This window comes from Rhinoraja longicauda, chromosome 15 (genome assembly GCF_053455715.1).
Source record: "Rhinoraja longicauda isolate Sanriku21f chromosome 15, sRhiLon1.1, whole genome shotgun sequence".
NCBI classification, from domain to species: Eukaryota; Metazoa; Chordata; class Chondrichthyes; order Rajiformes; family Arhynchobatidae; genus Rhinoraja; species Rhinoraja longicauda.
Window position 1 is genome coordinate 30,036,341 of NC_135967.1, and position 20,222 is coordinate 30,056,562.

Genomic DNA, 20,222 nt, shown 5'->3' on the forward strand with positions numbered 1-20,222 from the left:
TACTGAGAGGGTCTCCAAATGGTTTTCTGCTCGTTGTGATGAGCAAATACCTTTTATATCCGTCACCTTTAGTCTCTGAGTGCCTCAGTTCACAAGTTACAACTTTTGTTTAGGGATGGATAACAGGAACCAGTGAATGTAATTTATTTGTATTTCTATGACATTTGCCATAGTGCCACATGAAAATGTTTCAACACAACAAAGACTTGCAGAGTTGAGGGTAATAGACAATTATAGATAGAGGATGGTTAACAGCTAGAATGCAACATTTCCAAGTTTGCAACAATAGAAAGACAAATTGGAAAGTAATTTGTGATGAGGATGCTGAATCAACAGTAAATTGTCAGGGTGGATAACCCAACACATTCTATTCTACCTCACTAACATATTTATATCCTTATATGAGAAGACTGTACAGCTCATATGTGCTGATTAATATCACCAAGTTTTAATTTTGAAAGTATGTTGATTGAAGGAAGACTGAAGGAAATAAGGAGTCCCACCGCATGCCATATAAACCATATAAAAGTATAACATAACATGCTATTTTAATTACATTTCCTTTGACTGGTCTCATTTTCTTTCTGTTTTCCATCTCCTCTTTTTTTTCATCTACTATTTCCATCAAAGGGCAAAAACCAGACTGATGATTCATGACATTTACCAGATATAACCCCAAGTGCTTAAAACCAAATGAAGCATCAGTGACTAAATGATAGAGGTTACATTTGCCAAGAAGTACAATCAGCACAAGTTGCATTGTAAAGTCCTCACAATCCCACTGCCTGAAAATCTAAGACATTAAATTCACTTCGAGTCTGGTTGAGACTGGGAATAAATCTGGAAAAGATTTCTTCTAAATTTCCTGTCCATTCTGCTCCCCATACTCAACAGCTCATGCATAATTATGTACTGAACAAAGTGCCTCAGGGCAACAACTTCCAGTGAGGCTTGTTCTTCTAATCAGTAATGCATTTCAATTTGATGTAATGCTCAGTGAAGAACAAGTACATATATTTTGTAAAAGGCAGCATTATCTGTCCTCTTTTGAAGGGTACACAGGTGAAAGGTTTTAAAACAGTTCTCTATTTTCTCCAGTTTTTTTCAGATGATACTGATTTTCTTTCATCAGGAACGGGAGTAGATTTGATTCAAGTATTAAAGGCTTTTTAAACTGGAACTCTCAATGTGTGAATCAGGACAATCAGTTTTCACCTATCAGAGGAACATCAATATATTTGGAAGTCCAACAGGAATCAGTTGAGAGCAATCAGGAATAAGGAACCTAACAGATTCCTTCTCTCGCTGGCTCCTGTTTGGTGGGGCCATCGTATTCCCCAAGTAGATTGTCTTTCTGTTTCTAAATGAGTTACTTTAACAAGAGTAAATATTTGATTTAATTTTATTACAACAAACCAATTCTGCACCATAGGGTTTAGTGTCCCAACAATGAAACCTAAAAAAATATATCAATACATGTTTGAAACCAATAAAATTAAGGTAAAACATTTTGTCACTTGGACGTGTAGGAAGGAACTGCAGATGCTGATTTATACTGAAGATAGACACAAAATGCTGGAATAAACTCAGCGGGTGAGGCAGCATCTCTGGAGGAAAGGAATAGCCGACGTTTCAGGTTGGAACCCTTCTTCAGACTGAAAGAAGAGAAGGCCAGACACAACAGGGACGGGTGACCTCAGGAAGGGTGGAGAGCGACAGAAGACCTCAGGAAGGGTGGAGGACAACAGATGCCCTCAGAAAGGGTGCTCACATTTTCTGCAATTGTGCAATGCTGATCCAAATCTCAAGAGATGCTACCTGACCCGCTGAGTTACACCAGCACTCTGTGAAATTTCACCTATCCATGTTCTCCAGAGATGCTGCCAGACCCACTGAGTTACTCCAGCACTTTCCCATCACATGTCTTTTTGTTTTGCTAGAGCAACCTAACACTATTCCTAAGATAGACACTAAATGCTGGTGTAACTTAGTGAGTCAGGCAGCATCTCTGGAGAAAAGGAATAGGTGACATTTCAGGACGAGACCCTTGATCAGACAATAGTCTTTGGTGTAAACCAGCATCTGCAACTCCTTCCTACTATTCCTACTTTGTTACATTTTCCTCAAAAATTCAAGAATGGATTGAATGTCGCATGTCTCATCTGTTATCCCTGCACTGCCTTTAATCAACATTGCATGGAATCTGCAACTGCTCTCTTCTTCGTCTTCTCCTTGCCACATGGAAATAGTAGCTTTATCTCTGAAGTCTTCTTTCATAAATATAACTATGAGAAAAGTTGTCCATAATGAAAGAGCAATCACTGTGATGTTACTTCTTTATAATATCAGCTTCTATCAGTTATCAGTTCGACATCATCTCTGGTGTCCAAATACAATAGTAATTTCTCCAAAATGCATGAGGCGGCATTGGGTTGAAGAATTTCTCAGGCAAGGAAACGGGACAGAAAAAACATTATTTTAAATTTTCTTCAAGGCTAATAGAGAATGCCACTGACTGTAAAATGTTGGTGATTTCAAAAAAGCTCATTGGTAATTCACCTTAACAACAGAAACTATGATTATACAGGAAGGCCAGATTTTGGGATCTGGAATGTGAAATAAGATAGATGGTGATATGCACATAAGATGAAGTGGAAACTAAAATTATATAAACATTTTTTAAAAGCAGAGGAAATTATAATCAACATAAAAAATAAAATCTTTATCAGCCACCATCTATGGGGAAAGGTGCGTGCGTTTAACTGAATTTGCCAGTTAAACAAGAGTCCAGAATGTTTTTACATAATCAGTAGTTAAGACTAGAATTAGATAAATAATGTGCAGTATTGTACAGTACTCGCCAAGAGTGCTACTCCAGTATTGCTCAGAGCGCTGCCTCAGTACTGCCCCGATATTGACCAGGGCACTCGCTCAGCAGTGCCCTGATCTTGAACCCAGTGTTCCCTGTGATGTGCCATTTACTGGGGAACACCAATTAATAAAGGACTAGATTACCAAGCTTTTACTGCACACAATCCCATTTCTGCTGATTTGCTATCCACAGTTCCACACTCTCACAAATTTAATCCGGGTCCCATCATTAATTTTTTTGAACAAATGTATCTACAGTATATATGTATGCTTTGTGGAACAAATCATTGCCTGTATAAATTGGTGATTGGTTTCCATACTACTTAGGCCAAGTAGTTCCATGCTGTTCACTGTTTGATAGAAAGCTAAAACTCAACATGGCTGAAGGTTAACTTCTATGCTTCGAATAGACATGTTTCTTCCTACTTTTATCAACAGCCAAATAGTGTAAGATTAATAAAAAATATTTTTCACAAACTTACCTTTGCATCTGCTGATTCCTGACCAACGCCTGGTCACTCGACATTCAACCTGCCTTCGACCCAAGAGCTTGAATCCTCTATCACAAGATAAATGACATCGGGTTCCAAGTGTGCTCCTATAGTTTGGACCTCTTGGTGAATAACATTCTACAATTCCATTTTCTATGCTCAATGGATGACACCATCTTGGTTCTGTAAAAACAAGTTTAGCTTTGAGAGTGTTGCATGTTTGGATTTTCTTACCCCACTTGTCCAAAAGGTTGTAATTAGGGAATTGTGAGGGAATTGTGAGTGAGTGAACTACATTCAAATTTTAACTTGTTCTCACCTGCTCTCAAGGGATGCTAGATGGCAATCACAAGTTGATTTGTCAGATGAGCATATTTTTTCTCACCCAGAGAAATGAAGGGAAATTATAATTTATCTCTTTGTGCTGTGTAATACTCAGCATAACCCACAATGTATGATTCAGCCATGAAGATACCGAGTTGGCCAATAATGTTTTATACTTTGCATTCCATCACAGTGAGGGGGTGTTTGGAGTCACTGTGATGGATGTTTGTGTTGGGGTCGGGTGTCCTGTGTTCTTTTCTTTTTTGCTGTGTTTTGTGTGACTGCTGAAATTTCGTTCGGTGTAAAAAGCCGAGTGACAATAAAGTGTTGTTATGTTATGTTATGTTATTAAAACAAAGGATAAAGAAAAAAATACAATAATAGTTTAGAGGATAATCTGATTAGGGCAACATTTGCAAACTGCAAATGATTTCTCATTTCTATCTTGCACTTCATTCATCCTTTGGTTAAAACATTGCATACATAGATTAACAATTGCTTCCTAGGCTTTATATTTAATACTTCTTGTTGATAAAACTTTGAATTGACACATTGCTCAAGTGCAGGCTTATACAGCTCAATACTGTTTGACTGTGGATTCCTTAAAATTAATTTTAGCAGTTTTAACAGTACTTTGCAATAGCCTATTGAGGGCATTGATTGCTACAACTGTTTGAATTCATGGATCTCTTTTCATTTCATCCTTTGCTGTTTTCATTCCATTCATGTGACCTTTTTAATTTTTAAAGTTTTTTCAATGTGGCAATCTCAACAAATTTAACAACTTGGCACTGAGTTGTCAAGAGGTATTATACGTAAGTCGTTTCAACACCAGATCATACACCTCATTTAATTCCACTCATCTTGAATCAGTAGGGCTAACACTCTTAAACTCATTTATATTCACACTGTTTTGACATTAGCTAATAGACTTTCATGAAGTTTTCACTAAATGCTTTTGAAATTCTGGGTATACCGTTTCTTAGGGTTTTCACAATCTGAATTAGTTACTGTGCCCGATCAAATTCTTGGCAGTTGGTGCATTGCCATTGCAGCTGAGTTACTGCCATCCATTTAAAAGAGAGGTGAGACTTTTTATTCTCAATAGAAGATGGTGAACCTTTGGAACTCTCTTTTTCAACAGGTTTAGAAGCTGAGTCTTTGAGTATTTTTAAGGCCGGGTGGTTGAATATTTGATAAGCAAATGGTGAAATAGGTGGGATTGAGGTTACAGATCAGCTATGAACTTATTAAATGGCAGGGCAAGCTTCAGGAGTCATTTGGCCAGCTTCTGCTAGTTCATACATTTGTATGTTCAAATCTATTCACATTTGTTATTTCCATCTCATTCTCTGAGATAATAGTCATCATGCTACCAGTGTTAAGATCTTTTGCAAAGCTCAAAATTCAACTTAGAAGTATAAAAAGGCAGAGCTGCTCGAGGTTTGTGTTTCTGATTTAAACTTTTTTACTGCAGAAGGAAAATATCCTGAAATTCAAACCCTTGTAACACTAGCTAAAAGTAAATATTCCCACTTCTCTCTTGGAGCAGAAGTCCTGCTGAATCCTTTCAAATATAGGTAATTGGTCTCCAACTATTAAAAATAATGACAATATTTTTGGAACGTAATCAATGTTCTTAATTTTTAGATGATCTTGCAAACTTTCATTAAGAACAGGTTTCATGCCAATATGAAGTAAGCAGAAAACATCACCGTCGAGGGTTCGACATTATCTATATTACCTACACCTTTCTACATTATCTATATGGAATAATGAAAGGCTTGGATAGAGTAGATGTGGAGAAGATGTGTCCACTGGTGGGAGAGTCTAGGACTAGAGGTCATAGCCTCAGAATTAAAGGGCGTTCTTTTAGGAAGGAGATGAGGAGAAATTTCTTTAGTCAGAAGGTGGTGAATCTGTGGAATTCTTTGCCACAGAAGGCTGTGGAGGGCAAGTCAGTGGATATTTTTAAGGCAGAGATAGATTCTCGATCAGTACAGGTGTCAGAGGTTATGGGGCGAAGGCAGGAGAATGGGGTTAGGAGGGAGAGATAGATCAGCCATGATTGAATGGCAGAGTAGACTTGATGCCCGGGGCGGCTCGGCCGGGGGGCCTTCCATCCCCTTGCGGGGGCTGTGCGTGTCGTTTGCCTCGGTAGGGGTCGAGCTGCCTGTCCGTGGGTGCGGGGGGAAGAGAGGGGAAGTTTTGTTGCCTCCATCACAGTGAGGGGGTGTTTGGAGTCACTGTGATGGATGTTTGTGTTGGGGTCGGGTGTCCTGTGTTCTTTTCTTTTTGCTGTATTTTGTGTGACTGCTGAAATTTCGCTCGGTGTTGTGCCGAGTGACAATAAAGTGTTGTTATGTTATGTTATGTTATGGGGCGAATGTCCTAATTCTACTACTATTCCTTATGACCTTACATATCTACATTAGGTTATAGCAAAATTACTCCAGATAGTTTACAAATCAGAACACAACTGCATTTAGTTTGGGGATGCTCATTTGTGAGTGATTGAGATGGGTCGTTCATGCTAAAGGAACCTCAAAATGAAATACCTGCATCAGGAGAAGAGGAGAAAATTGCAGACATAAGTTATCTATTTGTAGTTAAGTTTTCTTCACAAATTTCAACATTCCCATAACAAAAATCATACATGGTTTTTCTTTTTTTGCTATTTTGCTTTCATTTATATTAACCACATAAAGGTGAGTAGAATTAAAATAACTTGCCATAATTAAGCATTCAGAGTAGATATCACAGATAAATGTCCCGAAAAAGAGCTTACCTTTATAATTCATGTGATAACTGTTTTCAGTATATTTTACTGTATCGTCAACATCATGGCTTTCAGCATACGAATATCCAGATCCTGGAGAAAGAAAATCAAAGTTATTGATACAACTTTTTATGTTATTCCGCATGTAGCTCCCATTCCCAAATCTTCAACATGTTGAATGACTTCAACTTTCATTAATATTCTACTGTGGCAGGACTCGTCCAGTAATACCTTACAGTATGTTAGGACACAAATACTGGAATAACTAAGCAGAACCGTCAGCATCTACAAAATCATGAGAGGAATAGATCTGGTAGATGCACAGATTCTCTTGCTCACAGTAGGGGAATTGAAAACCAGTGGATATAGGTTTAAGGTGAACGGGGAAAGATTTAATAGGAACCTGAGGGGTAACTTTTTCACACAGAAGGTGGTGGGTGTATGGAACGAGCTGCTGGAGGAGGTAGTTGAGGCAGGTAGTATCACAATGTTTAAGAAACATTTAGACAGATACATGGATAGGACAGGTTTAGAGGGATATGGGCCAAATGCAGGCAGGTGGGACTAGTGTAGATGTAACATGCTGGTCGATGTGGGCAAGTTGGGTCAAAGGACCTGTTTCCACACTGTATGACTCAATCTTTGAAATACATGGATCGGTGATATTTTGAGTTTGAACCCTTCTTCAAATGCCAGTGTCTCGACTTGAAACACCACCTATCCATATTATCCAGGTGGGGCAGAGATTAACCTTCACCTCCAATCTTGTTTGTTGTGTTCATGCTCACAATTTAGCCTCCTCTAAATCAATGAGACCAAATGCAGACTAGACAACTACTTTGCTGAGAACCCGCTCTCCATCCACTATGATCATTTGGTTCTCACGTTTGCCAGTTATTTTAACTCAGCCTCCCATTCCCACATCGTCCAGTCAGTTCTCAGCCTCTTCAACTGCCAGGGTAAGGCCCATCACAGAGGAACAGCACCTCATATACCACTGGGATAGTCTGCAACTCAGTGCAATTCACTAATTGCAGATAACCTCTGTCCCTTTCTCTCTCCCTCTATCCACATACAGCCTTCTTCTCACAATGTTTCCTGAGCCCTCTATCACCGTTTCTTACCCTACGCCACTGCTTATTCCATCTGTCCATCTTCCTTACACTCCCCTGTGTACCTCCACTCTCCCCTACCACTACTCACCCCTCGCGTATCCCTTTCTACCACCACCTCTCCTTATTTCGTTCCATTCTTTATCTTCCTTTATCAGATTCCAGAATCTGCAGCCTTTTGTTCTCCATCTACCACCTTCCAGTCTCAAACTCCACCCTTTCCTCCACCACCTGATTGTTGCTAATCAAACCCTCCTGGCACTTCTATTTTATAAGAGAGTACTCCTGGCAAATGTATACTTATTCCATCAGTTCCATCTACAGTAATGTGGCCTTTACTAAGCAGGTGGCATTGCAGACCGTGAGAAATCTAAATCAATTAATTGGCTCTGGATTAAGTGCCTTTTATTGGATAGGCTAAACATAGGCAGGTTTCATTCTTCTCTGTCCAAGCTTTCCATATTACACCATGGGACCCAGAGACTGCACTGAGACACTTACCCAGGAAGGCACTTTGCCAGGTTCCCTCCTGAGAACTGATAGGTATTTTGTAGACACAACTTTTCAATCTATCTTCATTACATGAAATTTTTGGCACAGTTCCCAATGGAAAAACGTCTGCTCTAGCTATGTAGATGAATTAAAATCAAGCAGTTGCTAAAATATTTAATATTTAACTGTGCAGCGAATAAAAATTCTCAGGCTTCCCTAACATCTATAACCCAATATGATAGCGCCCCCTCCCTCGGATGCCGCTCTGATCCTTATCAATGGCAGACAGGCAAAGAGAGGCCAATCCTTAGCATCACTGGTAACAGCTAGGTCCAATTAGTTGAAATCAGATTGGTCCACCTGAACCCCATCAACCTACTCTTTATAAAACCCAGGCATCCCTCCCAGAGGAGAAGGTGAGAGAAGAATCAGGAAAGAAAGAGGAAGGAACTCAGAAGACACAAAGGGAGAAAAAGTGGGGCAATTCCGTTGGCTGTGTATCCCTGTCGCAGGTTTGAGGAAGACTGAGCCACTGGAACAAACTCGAGACCATCAACACCATTGGGTGGTCAAGACTGGCCTAGACAGCCAGCGCCTCTACTGAGGCTACGACTGCGATGTCTCATATCCTAGTGCCTCTTCCTGCCCATGGACAATGTGGGACTGTGCCCACACACAGAGACAAAGACTGAATCACCAGAGTAACCCAGAGATCACAAACACTGCCTCGTCAAGCCTGAAGCTGTTCTGAGCTGTCAGGATAAGCCTGAGACCACCAGAGCCTCCTCTGAAGGCAAAGGTGAACTGCCTGGAGAAGCCTGAGATTGCCAACCTCCTCCTTTGAGACCAGGACTGGGCTGCCGGGTCAAGCCCGAGATCACCAGGTTCACTGCACATGTGCTTTGACAGTGAAGGACAGCCTCCCCTTGCAGTCCTGGACTTTCATGTCACTGTAAATAAAACATATCACGCGAGTTCACCCTCCTGTGAGTGTCGATGTGGTCACTGCCGAACCCAGCATCATCTGCAACGCCACACCAGATATCTAGATATGTTCCAATATAGATCAGCAAATAGTCTCCCATTTCTCTATCAGTACGAAGGTATGATAGCACATAATAAAGACTTTGGAAATTCACCCACGCTACTCTATTCAATACAACATTAATAATAATGATAATAATAATAATATGCCTTTATTGTCATTGTACGAACAGTACAACAAAATTAGAAGTGCTACATCTGAAACAGTGAGACAGTGCAAATCTTCCAAAAACAATCGCACAAACATAGGAACCAACACAATAAGTACCAATATCAATAAAAAACAATAAAAACTAATAAATAATAAATTAGTTTTGCACCTAAGATACTGTATATTTAAAATATATATATATTTTTTAAAGTGCAAAGAAAGTGAGAGTCACATCAAGTCAAGTATTTCCATTCACAGTTCTTATGGCCCAGGGAAAGAAACTGTTTTTAAGTCGGTTTGTTCTGGCCCTTAGGCTCCTGTAGCGCCTCCCAGAGGGCAGGAGAGCAAACAGTTCATATCCTGGGTGTGTGCTGTCCTTAATTATATTTCTGGCCCTGTTTAGACAACGCGAGCTGGAAATGTCTTTCAGAGAAGGCAGTGGACAGCTGATAATTTTCTCAATGGTGGAGCGGTAGAAGGTCACCAGCAGATTCTCCTTCAGTTTGTTTTTCCGGAGCAGTCTTAAAAAGTGCAGTCTCTGCTGTGACTTTTTAACTACCGCTGTAGTATTTGCAGTCCAGGAGAGGTCCTGGGAGATGGTGGTTCCCAGGAACTTGAAGGTGGAGACCCTCTCCACTTCCTCCCTATTTATAAGAAGTGGGGTAGGAACTGCTCTATGTCTCCTAAGGTCCAGTACCATTTCTTTTGTCTTACTCGTATTCAGTGCTAGGTTGTTTGCCTCGCACCATTTGGACAGAGCACAGACCTCGTCTCTGTATGCAGTCTCCTCTCCTCCAGTGATCAGACCGACCAGTTGTGTCGTCTGCAAATTTGATGATTGAATTGGAGGGGTGGATAGGAGTGCAGTCGTGTGTATACAGAGCATAGAGGAGGGGGCTCAGCACACAGCCCTGCGGGGAGCCAGTGCTGAGCGTAATGGTGGGGGAGCTGTGGGGGCCGATCTTGACAGATTGTGGGCGGTTCGTGAGGAAGTCTCTTATCCAGGGGCAGATGGATGGGGGAAAACCCAGGTTATTATACAGCTTGTCCACTAGTATGCCCGGGATGATCGTATTGAATGCCGAGCTGTAGTCTATGAAAAGCATTCTTACATAGGTCCCCGGGCTCTCTAGGTGGCTCAGTGCAGTGTAGAGGGCTGTATTGATAGCGTCTTCTGTAGATCAGTTTGCTCAATAGGCAAACTGATGAGGGTCAAAGCTGGGGGGAAGGATGGCTTTGATGTGTTTGTTGTACTTCGTGGTCCGGTACCTGTTGTACCTTTAGTGACTCTGGACGGACCACAAGTACATGTGTATAAAAGATTACATTGCTGGAGCTCAACTTCCAGGCTGTTTATTCCGTGGCCACCTGCATCCAGAGTGACCGCCTAATCACACCCATCACTTATATACACAGCCATACAAAGTAGTTCTTGGATACACAAAGTAGTCCCAGCAATATCACAACATCCCCCTTGTCTTATATATTACAACATCCCCCTTGTCTTATATAAAATTGGTTTCTTTACCATTCGAGGGCTAAAATATATTTAACAAACAAAACCAAAACACCATTGCTTTTTGCAAACAAAACCAATAACACAACTAAACACAATTAAACACAATTGCTTTTTTCTTTCGCCATCATGGTGGTCACTCCTCTGCGGAATTTCACTCATCTCCGGGCGGTCATTCACTCCATGTGGTCACTCACTCCGTGTGGTCACTCCACAGATATATACATTTATACAAAAGCATCAAATATAATACATTAAGCTTTCACTACACAGATCACTACACAGGTCATTAAACACAAAATATTAATTTTGTTCCATATCTTCCCCTCAAGAAGACGTGCTGTGAAGATCAAACGTAGTGTAGGCTCTAGATGCTCCACCATCATGATTTGCCTGCCACTGCTGGCCTCCCACTGATGGGTTGGCACTGCTGGGCTCCCACTGCTGGGTTGGCACTGCTGGGCTCCCACTGCTGGGCTGGCACTGCTGGGCTCCCACTACTGGGTTGGCACTGCTGGGCTCCCACTGCTGGGTTGGCACTGCTGGGCTCCCACTGCTGGGCTGGCACTGCTGAGCTGGCACTGCTGGGCTCCCACTGCTGGGCTCCCACTGCTGGGCTGGCACTGCTGGGCTCCCACTGCTGGGCTGGCACTGCTGGGCTGGCACTGCTGGGCTGGCACTGCTGGGCTGGCACTGCTGGGCTCCCACTGCTGGGCTCCCACTGCTGGGCTGGCACTGCTGGGCTCCCACTGCTGGGCTGACACTGCTGTAATCGCGGTGCGATCGCGCCTCCGCTGCAGTGCGCTCTGGCCCCGCCAACAGGTGTTCCCCGGCAGCTGTCGCTCAACTTTTCAAACGCGCTGCCACTGGCCCCGCCCACAGGTGCTCCCCAGCTCCGCCCACAGGTGCTCCCGGCAGCTGCCGCGCAAATCCAACGCGCTGCCACTGCCTCGGGCCCATGGCCATCCCGACTCTACGGTCGACGCGCCTGGGTGAGTATTTAGTGCCTCGGCCTTACCGGCCGCCGTACCTCTGCGGGTGGTCGGTCCCTCCAGTCGCCGACCCCCTCCGGTCGCCGCACACCTCCGTGGGTGTCGGTCTTCTCCAGGGCTCTCCCGGTCGCCGCACACCTCCGTGGGTGTCAGCCTCCCCCGGTCGCCGCACACCTCCGTGGGTGTCGGTCTTACCGGTCGCCGCACACCTCCGTGGGTGTCGGTCTTCCCCGGTCACCGCACACCTCCGTGGGTGTCGGGTCTCCCGGTCTTTCCGGTCACCGCACACCTCCGTGGGTGTCGGGACTCCCGGTCGCCGCACACCTCCGTGGGTGTCAGCCTCCCCCGGGGCTCTCCCGGTCGCCGCACACCTCCGTGGGTGTTGGTCTCCTCCGGGGCTCTCCCGGTCGCCGCACACCTCCATGGGTGTCGGTCTTCCCCGGTCACCGCACACCTCCGTGGGTGTCGGGTCTCCCGGTCTCCTCCGGTTGCCGCACACCTCCATGGGTGTCGGTCTTCCCCGGTCACCGCACACCTCCGTGTGTGTCGGGTCTCCCGGTCTTCCCCTGTTGCCGCACACCTCCATGGGTGTCGGTCTTCCCCGGTCACCGCACATCTCCGTGTGTGTCGGCTCTCCCGGTCTTCCCCGGTCACCGCACATCTCCGTGTGTGTCGGGTCTCCCGGTCTCTCCCCCGCGAAGCAGTCGCAGGCTTCTAATCTCGGGCCTACACAGGTGCTGGGGCGCGACGTGGGACTACACGCACCTCCCCCAGCAGCTTGCAGCGTCACGTCGGCAACTCGGCGCCAACTACTGAGCAGGTAACTATACCAACTCACACTGGCCCTGTCGGGATGCACTCCAAACGTCCCGTACCGAGCTGGAAACTTTTCTTTTGTTTTGTTTCCCTTCAGGGCTTTTTTTTTCCTTCTTTTTTTTCTTCTTTTTAACCTTTTCTGCTCGGGCATGCTTCATTCCCTCCCTAGGCGAAACACCAAGCCGCTGCCACCATGTTGTACTTCGTGGTCCGGTACCTGTTGTACCTTTAGTGACTCTGGACGGACCACAAGTACACGTGTACAAAAGATTACATTGCTGGAGCTCAACTTCCAGGCTGTTTATTCCGTGGCCACCTGCATCCAGAGTGACCGCCTAATCACACCCATCACTTATATACACAGCCATACAAAGTAGTTCTTGGATACACAAAGTAGTCCCAGCAATATCACAACAGTGTTGTGCCACAAGTTTCTCAAAGCATTTCATAACAACCGATGTAAGGGCTATTGGTCTGTAGTCATTTAGACTACTGACAGCAGGCTTTTTGGGGACAGGGATAATAGTAGCCAATTGAATCTATAATAGTAGCCTATGTATCTATTTATAGATTTATTTATAGATACATAGATACATCAACAATAGGTGCAGGAGTAGGCCATTTGGCCATTTGAGCCAGCACCGCCATTCAATGTGATCAGGGCTGATCATCCACAATCAATACCCCGTTCCTGCCTTCTCCCCATACCCCTTGATTCCGCTAGCCTTAAGAGCGCTATCTAACTCTCTTTTGAATGCATCCAGTGAATCGGCCTCCACTGCCTTCTGAGGCAGAGAATTCCACAAATTCACAACTCTCTGTGTAAAAAGGTTTTTCCTCATCTCAGTTCTAAATGGCCTAACCCTAATTCTTAAACTGTGGCCCCTGGTTCTGGACTCTCCCCCAACATCAGGAACATGTTTCCTGCATCTAGCGTGTCCAATCCCTTAAGAATTTTATGTTTCTAAAAGATCCCCTCATCCTAAATTCCAGTGACTACAAGCCCAGCCGCTCCATTCTTTCATCATATGACAGACCCGCCATCCTGGGAATTAACCTCGTGAACCTACACTGCACTCCCTCAATAGCAAGAATGTCCTTCCTCAAATTAGGAGACCAAAACTGCACACAATACTCCAGGTGTGGTCTCACCAGTGCCTTATACAACTGCAGAAGGACCTCTTTGCTCCTACACTCAATTCCTCTCATTATGAAGGCCAACATGCCATTAGCTTTCTTCACTGCCTGTTGTACCTGTAGGCTTACTTTCAGTGACTGATGTACTAGGACACCCAGGTCTCGGTGTACTTCCCCTTTTCCTAACCTGACACCATTCAGATGATAATCTGCCTTCCTGTTCTTGCCTCCAAAGTGGACAACCTCACATTTATCCACATTAAACTGCATCTGCCATGCATCTGCCCACTCACCCAACCTGTCCAAGTCACTCTGCATCCTCATAGCATCCTCTTCACAGTTCACACTGCAGCCCAGCTTTGTGTCATCTGCAAATTTGCTAATGTTACTTTTAATTCCTTCATCTAAATCATTAATGTATATTGTAAATAGCTGCAGTCCCAGCACCGAGCCTTGCGGCACCCCACTCATCACTGCCTGCCATCCCAAAGGGAAAGTGACCCTTTAATCCCTACTCTTTGTTTCCTGTCTGCCAACCAATTTTCTATCCATGTCAATACCCTACCCCCAATACGATGTGCTCTAATTTTGCCCACTAGTCTCCTGTGTGGGACTTTATCCAATGGGTCAGTGAGATGTTGAGTGGTGGAATATCTCCTATTGATTCGCTGCCAATGTTGAGTTACTGCCCTCAGATGGAAAGATGGGCTTTATAGCAATGGCTGCACAAAGGCCTGGATAGACTACACCTGGGATATTGCGAGCAGTTTTGAGCACTGCCCTTCGAAAATATATTGTCCTTGAAGGAGTGCAGCAGAAATTTACTAGAATTCTACCCGGAACGAGAGGTTTAAGTACAAATAATGACTACATTAAAGTAAATCCATACTTTGAACATAGAAAAGTACAGCACAGGACCAGGTCTCTTGGTCCACAATGTCTATGCTGAACATGATGCCAAGATAGCCTAATTTCATCTGCTTGCACATGATCCATACTGCTCCATTACCTATGTATCCACTTAAACACCATTATCATATCTGCCTCCACCACCACCAGCAGCATGTTCTAGGCACCCACCACTCTCTGTGTAAAATACTTTCCCTGTACATCTTCTTTAAACTTTGTTCCTTTCACCTTGAAACTAGATCTTTGATTCTTCAACATGTCCCCCCTGGAAAAAAAGATTCTGACTGTCTACCCTATCTATTCTCATAATTTTATACTTCTATCACATCCCCCCCTCAACGGCCAGCATTCCAGAGAAAACAATCCAAATCTGTCCAAACTATCCATCGCTGTAGCTACTACCCCCGAATCCATGCAGCATTCTGATAAATCTCTTCTCCACCTTCTCCAAAACCACCACATCCTTTCCTGTTATAGGGTGACCAGTTCTGTATGCAATACACCAAATGCAGCCTAACCAGAGACTTGTAAAGAGGAATCGTGACTTCCTGACTCTTGCACAAATTCTCTGACCAATGAAGGCAAGCATATAATATGTCTTCTCTATACTCCCGGAACCCCAGCAGCCCTTCCAGGTGTGAAGCTCACATGCAGCTCTTCTAACCACCCCATCCACAATGCCTTGGTTCACTCGTACCTTCCCCCCCCCCCCCCCCCCCATCCCCACCCCTCAGGTACTTTCCCCCCACACAAAAGTAGTGGGGACAAGTGTAACACCTGTCCCTACACCTTCTCCCTCACCACCATCCAGGACACCAGCAGCCCTTCCAGTGAGACAGGTTTACAATGTACCTCCAACCATTTGTTCCGTCATACTGTTCCCCCTTCTCCTCTTCTCCCCCCTCCTTCCCCCCACTTCCCTGCCCCCTTCCACTATCGCCATCCCTGCATACGGCTTTACATTTAACTCCTCTTTTCTTCTTATCTGTCACCCTTTTGTCTCCTTTACACCTCTAGAGTTTGTCCACCCTTCCGCTGATTAAACCCTGAAATCAAAACTGGAAATTCACAGCAGACTACTCCATACTGGTAGGAAAACTGTTTCCGAGACAACCCTTGACCAGAATTGACCTAATACACGTGTTATTTTACGTTGCAAACTGTAACAAAAATTATCTGTGCACTAGTTATAGCCCACCCTCTTTAATTCCAGGATCAGAGCTTTTATTGTGTCTTTGGGTTCACTTCAACCAGTGCACGTGTTGGAATTTTACATGATATTCTCTCTCAGAGCGAAATACATCATTATAAGCAATAATGAAAGAACTATGTCTGAATTCTTATTTAATGACCTCGCTTTTAAGAGTTCTTTATCAAGTGTTTTTACAGTCACACAGCCAGCCACCCTTCTCCCTTGGGCAAAAATGTTGAAAAACTTTACCTCAAGTACTTTTCCAGCTGTAATGAGTGAAACCATGTTATGGAAGGTGCACTTTCATGGAAAACTATATTAAAAAATACATTATGAGCACTGATTTAATTGACGCATTCTGCATAAATTTTAATTGTGCTATTGCCAATGGAAAGAACATCACAAAATCTAATATGTAGAATAAATATCCTTATCTTCTAGTTAAAAATAAACGAGTCCACTTGGAACTATGGCTGTAACTACATATTTCAGCTATTCATGACCTTTGTCAGTCGTCATTAATACCCCTTTATCAGGCAACTGCACTCCATTGATAGATTTCTAATACGGAATCGAACACGGACATAATAGCACATAGATCAATTGCAAATATAGGCAGAGAAATGGCAAATTAAGTTTAACCTGGGCAAGTATAGGAAGTTGCACTTTGCAAAATCAAATGTAAAGGGAAAATATATGGTTGATAACAGAACACTTAACAGCATTGATGTGCAAAGGGATCTTGGGGTCCAAGTCTACAGTTTCCTGAAAGTTGCAACACAAGTTAATAGAGTGGTAGAGAAGGAGTATAGTATGAAGATAGACACAAAAAGCTGGAATAACTCAACTAGTCAGACAGCATCTCTGGAGAAAAGGAATAAGTGACATTTTGGGTTGAGACCCTCTTCCGAGTATTTATACTTCATAGTATGGTTGCCTTCATCGGAGAAGACATTGAGTATAAGAGTCAGAAAGTCATATTGTATCGTATAAAACATTGGTTGGACTGCATACAGAGTATTGTCTTCTGCAACAATTAGAAATATCACAAGAACTTGCTGAAAAATCTCTTTGAACAATGCAGATGTGCAAACAAAAGATGTTGAGGATTGAGTGAACACCTTGCAAGAAATCAGATGGAATTAAAAAAAATATTAAGTGTGGAGTGAAAAGTGAAGAATGGAGAAATTAAGTATGGAGTGAAAACTTTGCCACCAGCAAAGGGGGTAAGGAAAATGAGAGATGTTTGGATGGCAAAGGTCAGCATTCAGGTTCCTTGAGTGTTGTGGCTGGTGCACTTTAGACAAATGAAAAGTATTCCAATACTCTTCTGACATATCTGTAGACATGGGAAGACTGAGAGGCAGGAAGGGAGTTATTTTTTCACAGGATATGAACAGATATTGTGAATACAAAAACAGAGCTGAGTGGTCCAGTTGAATTTCAGATCTACGGTGATTCCCTTCACACCTCATCAAGGAATAACTTGTGAAACATCTATGTTTCCATGAGATGAACCTCATGGAAATCTGTCAGTGGTACTGTTCGAACTGCAAACTCAGATCAGAAGATGGTCCACTTTACCAGCAGTTGGCAAGATAATCATGTATGTTTGGTACCTCTGTTTCCATTTTAGATGGAAACGGAAATATTTCCAAAATCCAACAGTACGCTTTTGTTTTGTGGATAAAAACATTTACTATTCAAAGTGAGCCAACCACATTTAATTCTCTCTTGGCAATTAATAGCAGTGGGGAAGTGCACATGATTTCCAGGTGTATGCTAGGTGCCAAAAATTAGACTGCTCTGAGCCCATTTTTCAGGGACTATCATAGTTCAATGTTATCCAACAATTTTATTTTCGGCCCCCACCTCTGCAAGGCAAGATCCGTTACGCTGCAATTATGTTGTTGCAGGCCATTCATGTCTACTCTGCTTTGCAGCCAAATTAAAAGTAGATCAACTAATTCACTGTCTAACCTAATGCATGACCACAGGCAGAAAATCATGCAGAAGGATCTGGTAATCTGACAATAATCATGTTGCTTTCAGTTTGTGATAGAACATTCTGCAAGCTGCACTTATTAAACTGCCACTGCAACCCCAAACACTCCATTTACCACAGGTTATTCATGCCCTGGCATTAAGCATCATAACAACTTTATGGAAATATGCCAAAATAAAGGACACCACACTAAAAACATTTCCAAAATAACTTTTTAAAGACTGCCATGTTCCATATAAAACCCTCAAATTTAAATCCTTCAGTTTAACTAAAAAGACACTGTGAGAAGAGAAGTTCTGGAATGAATAACAGAACCGTATGCCTAATCCAAAGGACTGAATATTTCAGTTATAAAACTCATAAATTAAATCTAACAAATTACCAATCTTTTTCAACCAGCCCAAGTTTAGTTAGCAAACCTGCAGTGTTAGGTAAACGGCATTTAGCATGGATGAGGTAATAGTGGGTGACTGGATGCTTGTGATGCAATTTCACATTACCATATCTTGTATGTGGTAAATATTTTTACTTTACATTGATACATAATAGAAATAAGAATGCTTGTAGTGCACACTTCCAGCATTATGATTATTGTGTCATGAAAGCAAAAGATGAATGAAAATCATTCTACTCAAGTCTACTATTTTCATTGATCATAAGTATTTCTGTTTTTGTAAAGTCTGCCAAATAAATTTAATCCCTAAGGTCTATAATTCAGTTATTCTAAAACATCAGGGAAAATGCCTTCAAATGTTTATTCATCTTCAAATAATTCTTCAGCCTGTTGCCCTCCACAAGTAATATTTCAACGCTACAAACACAACAAAATGGATATTATGGATGAAAGGATATCACATCCCATGAATGTTAGCTCGTTCCCAAACTCGATCACTTTTTGTAGAAAGATAAGCAATTCAGTCTCAACGACCTTTGCTTGGACTTTGTTTTTGTATGTGCACATGTGAGCTTATGGCAAAAGGTTGCAAAACGCCTCCAACCTCGTTTCTTTGAAGAAAGCTTATTGAAACTTTAGGGAATGCTAGTTGGCACAAGTCTCCAATAGAAAAGGGATATGCTTCATTGTCACTCAGCTATAAAAGCCATAATTCCCATTTAAAATATGGAGCACTAGAGCTATTAAAGGGTTAAGATTAGCTTCTGGCATATGTAAACGTTTAGAAGCGGCTACTCGGAGACAGAAGGAATTGCAGATGCTGAAATCTTGAGTACAACACAAAGTACTGGAGGCACTCTGTGGGACAGGCAGCATCTGTAGAAGGAAGAAACTGCCAAAGTTACGGGCTGGGACTTTACTTCAGGTTTGGACCCTACATCAGAGAGATGGCTACTCTTTTCTACAATGGTGAGATGACTTGCCTACAGATGCTCATCTTAGGTCCCCCGAGGACCTTCCAGGGTGGAAGAAGTATAGTTTAAATTTTAAGACAGATTGAAACTGTGCATCCATATTCTGAAGCTTCCTTGGAATCCCCTGGTGCTTTGGCACAATGCAACAAATCAGGGACTTACCAATCAAAGTTGTATCCCAGTGTTTCATCAACTGTACGAGGCTTATTGATTTTAAACTTCACCTTCATCATTCACAGTATGTCAAATGGTTTATATTGATATTCCTCTGCAATTTTATTGCCATTTGTTTTACTCTTCTTTTGAGACAGGTTAATTAAGCAAGCTACTTTGATGGTGGCTGAGCTTTGTGTACTTAGAATGAAGAAATTGAGCAACAATGACTTAACAACTCATCTATAAATATTACTGCACAAATACTTGGAAGCTACAATATATCCAAGTATTTAATCAAAACTAGAAAAGGGTGGACCCGTTGGGCTCAAAGCTCTCCTGCATTGGTCTAGCACCCTCCCTTTCCCCACCCCCTCCCCCTCCCCCCACTCAATCGCCCCTCAACCTCCCTTACCACTCCTCCCCTCCCCCCACCCCCCTCACCCACTCCATCCCCCCTCAACCTGGGCATCAGTCAGACCCCCCACATCCCCCTTCCCTGCAAGAGATTAATATATATTAGTAGATATACAATATAACATTTTATATTCTTACTTTATTATATTTTAAGTATTATTATTATTATATTATATCATTATATTTTTATTATTACCCTGGAGGTGTGCGTGTATGTGTGCATGTGCTGCGCTGCCCGCTGGGGGTTGTAGCCCAGTGATGGTCCGGGGTGCTGAAGCCGGGTGGAAACGTGGACTACACCTCCCAGCGGGCATCGCGGCTGCGGGAGGCACGCACATGATGGCGGGGCGGGAGGAGGAGGAGAAGAAGGAGAGCGCCATTTAAAAATATAACATCGATTTCAATGAAACTTCTTCCATTAGCACCAAAGGAACAATGGTGAGTAAGGTGGGC

At 43.0% G+C, this 20,222-nt stretch overlaps 1 protein-coding gene across 1 annotated transcript in view; it reads right to left on the minus strand.

The window, feature by feature from the left end:
* Window positions 1-20,222, minus strand: part of srpx2 (sushi-repeat containing protein X-linked 2) — a 46,726-nt gene that overhangs the window by 16,639 nt on the left and 9,865 nt on the right. Inside the window, exons 3-4 of the mRNA XM_078411980.1 lie at window positions 6,475-6,558; window positions 3,354-3,545 (exon numbers count right to left, since the gene is read on the minus strand). Coding sequence (XP_078268106.1) covers window positions 3,354-3,545; window positions 6,475-6,558 — 276 coding nt within the window. The remainder of the gene's footprint in view (window positions 1-3,353; window positions 3,546-6,474; window positions 6,559-20,222) is intronic.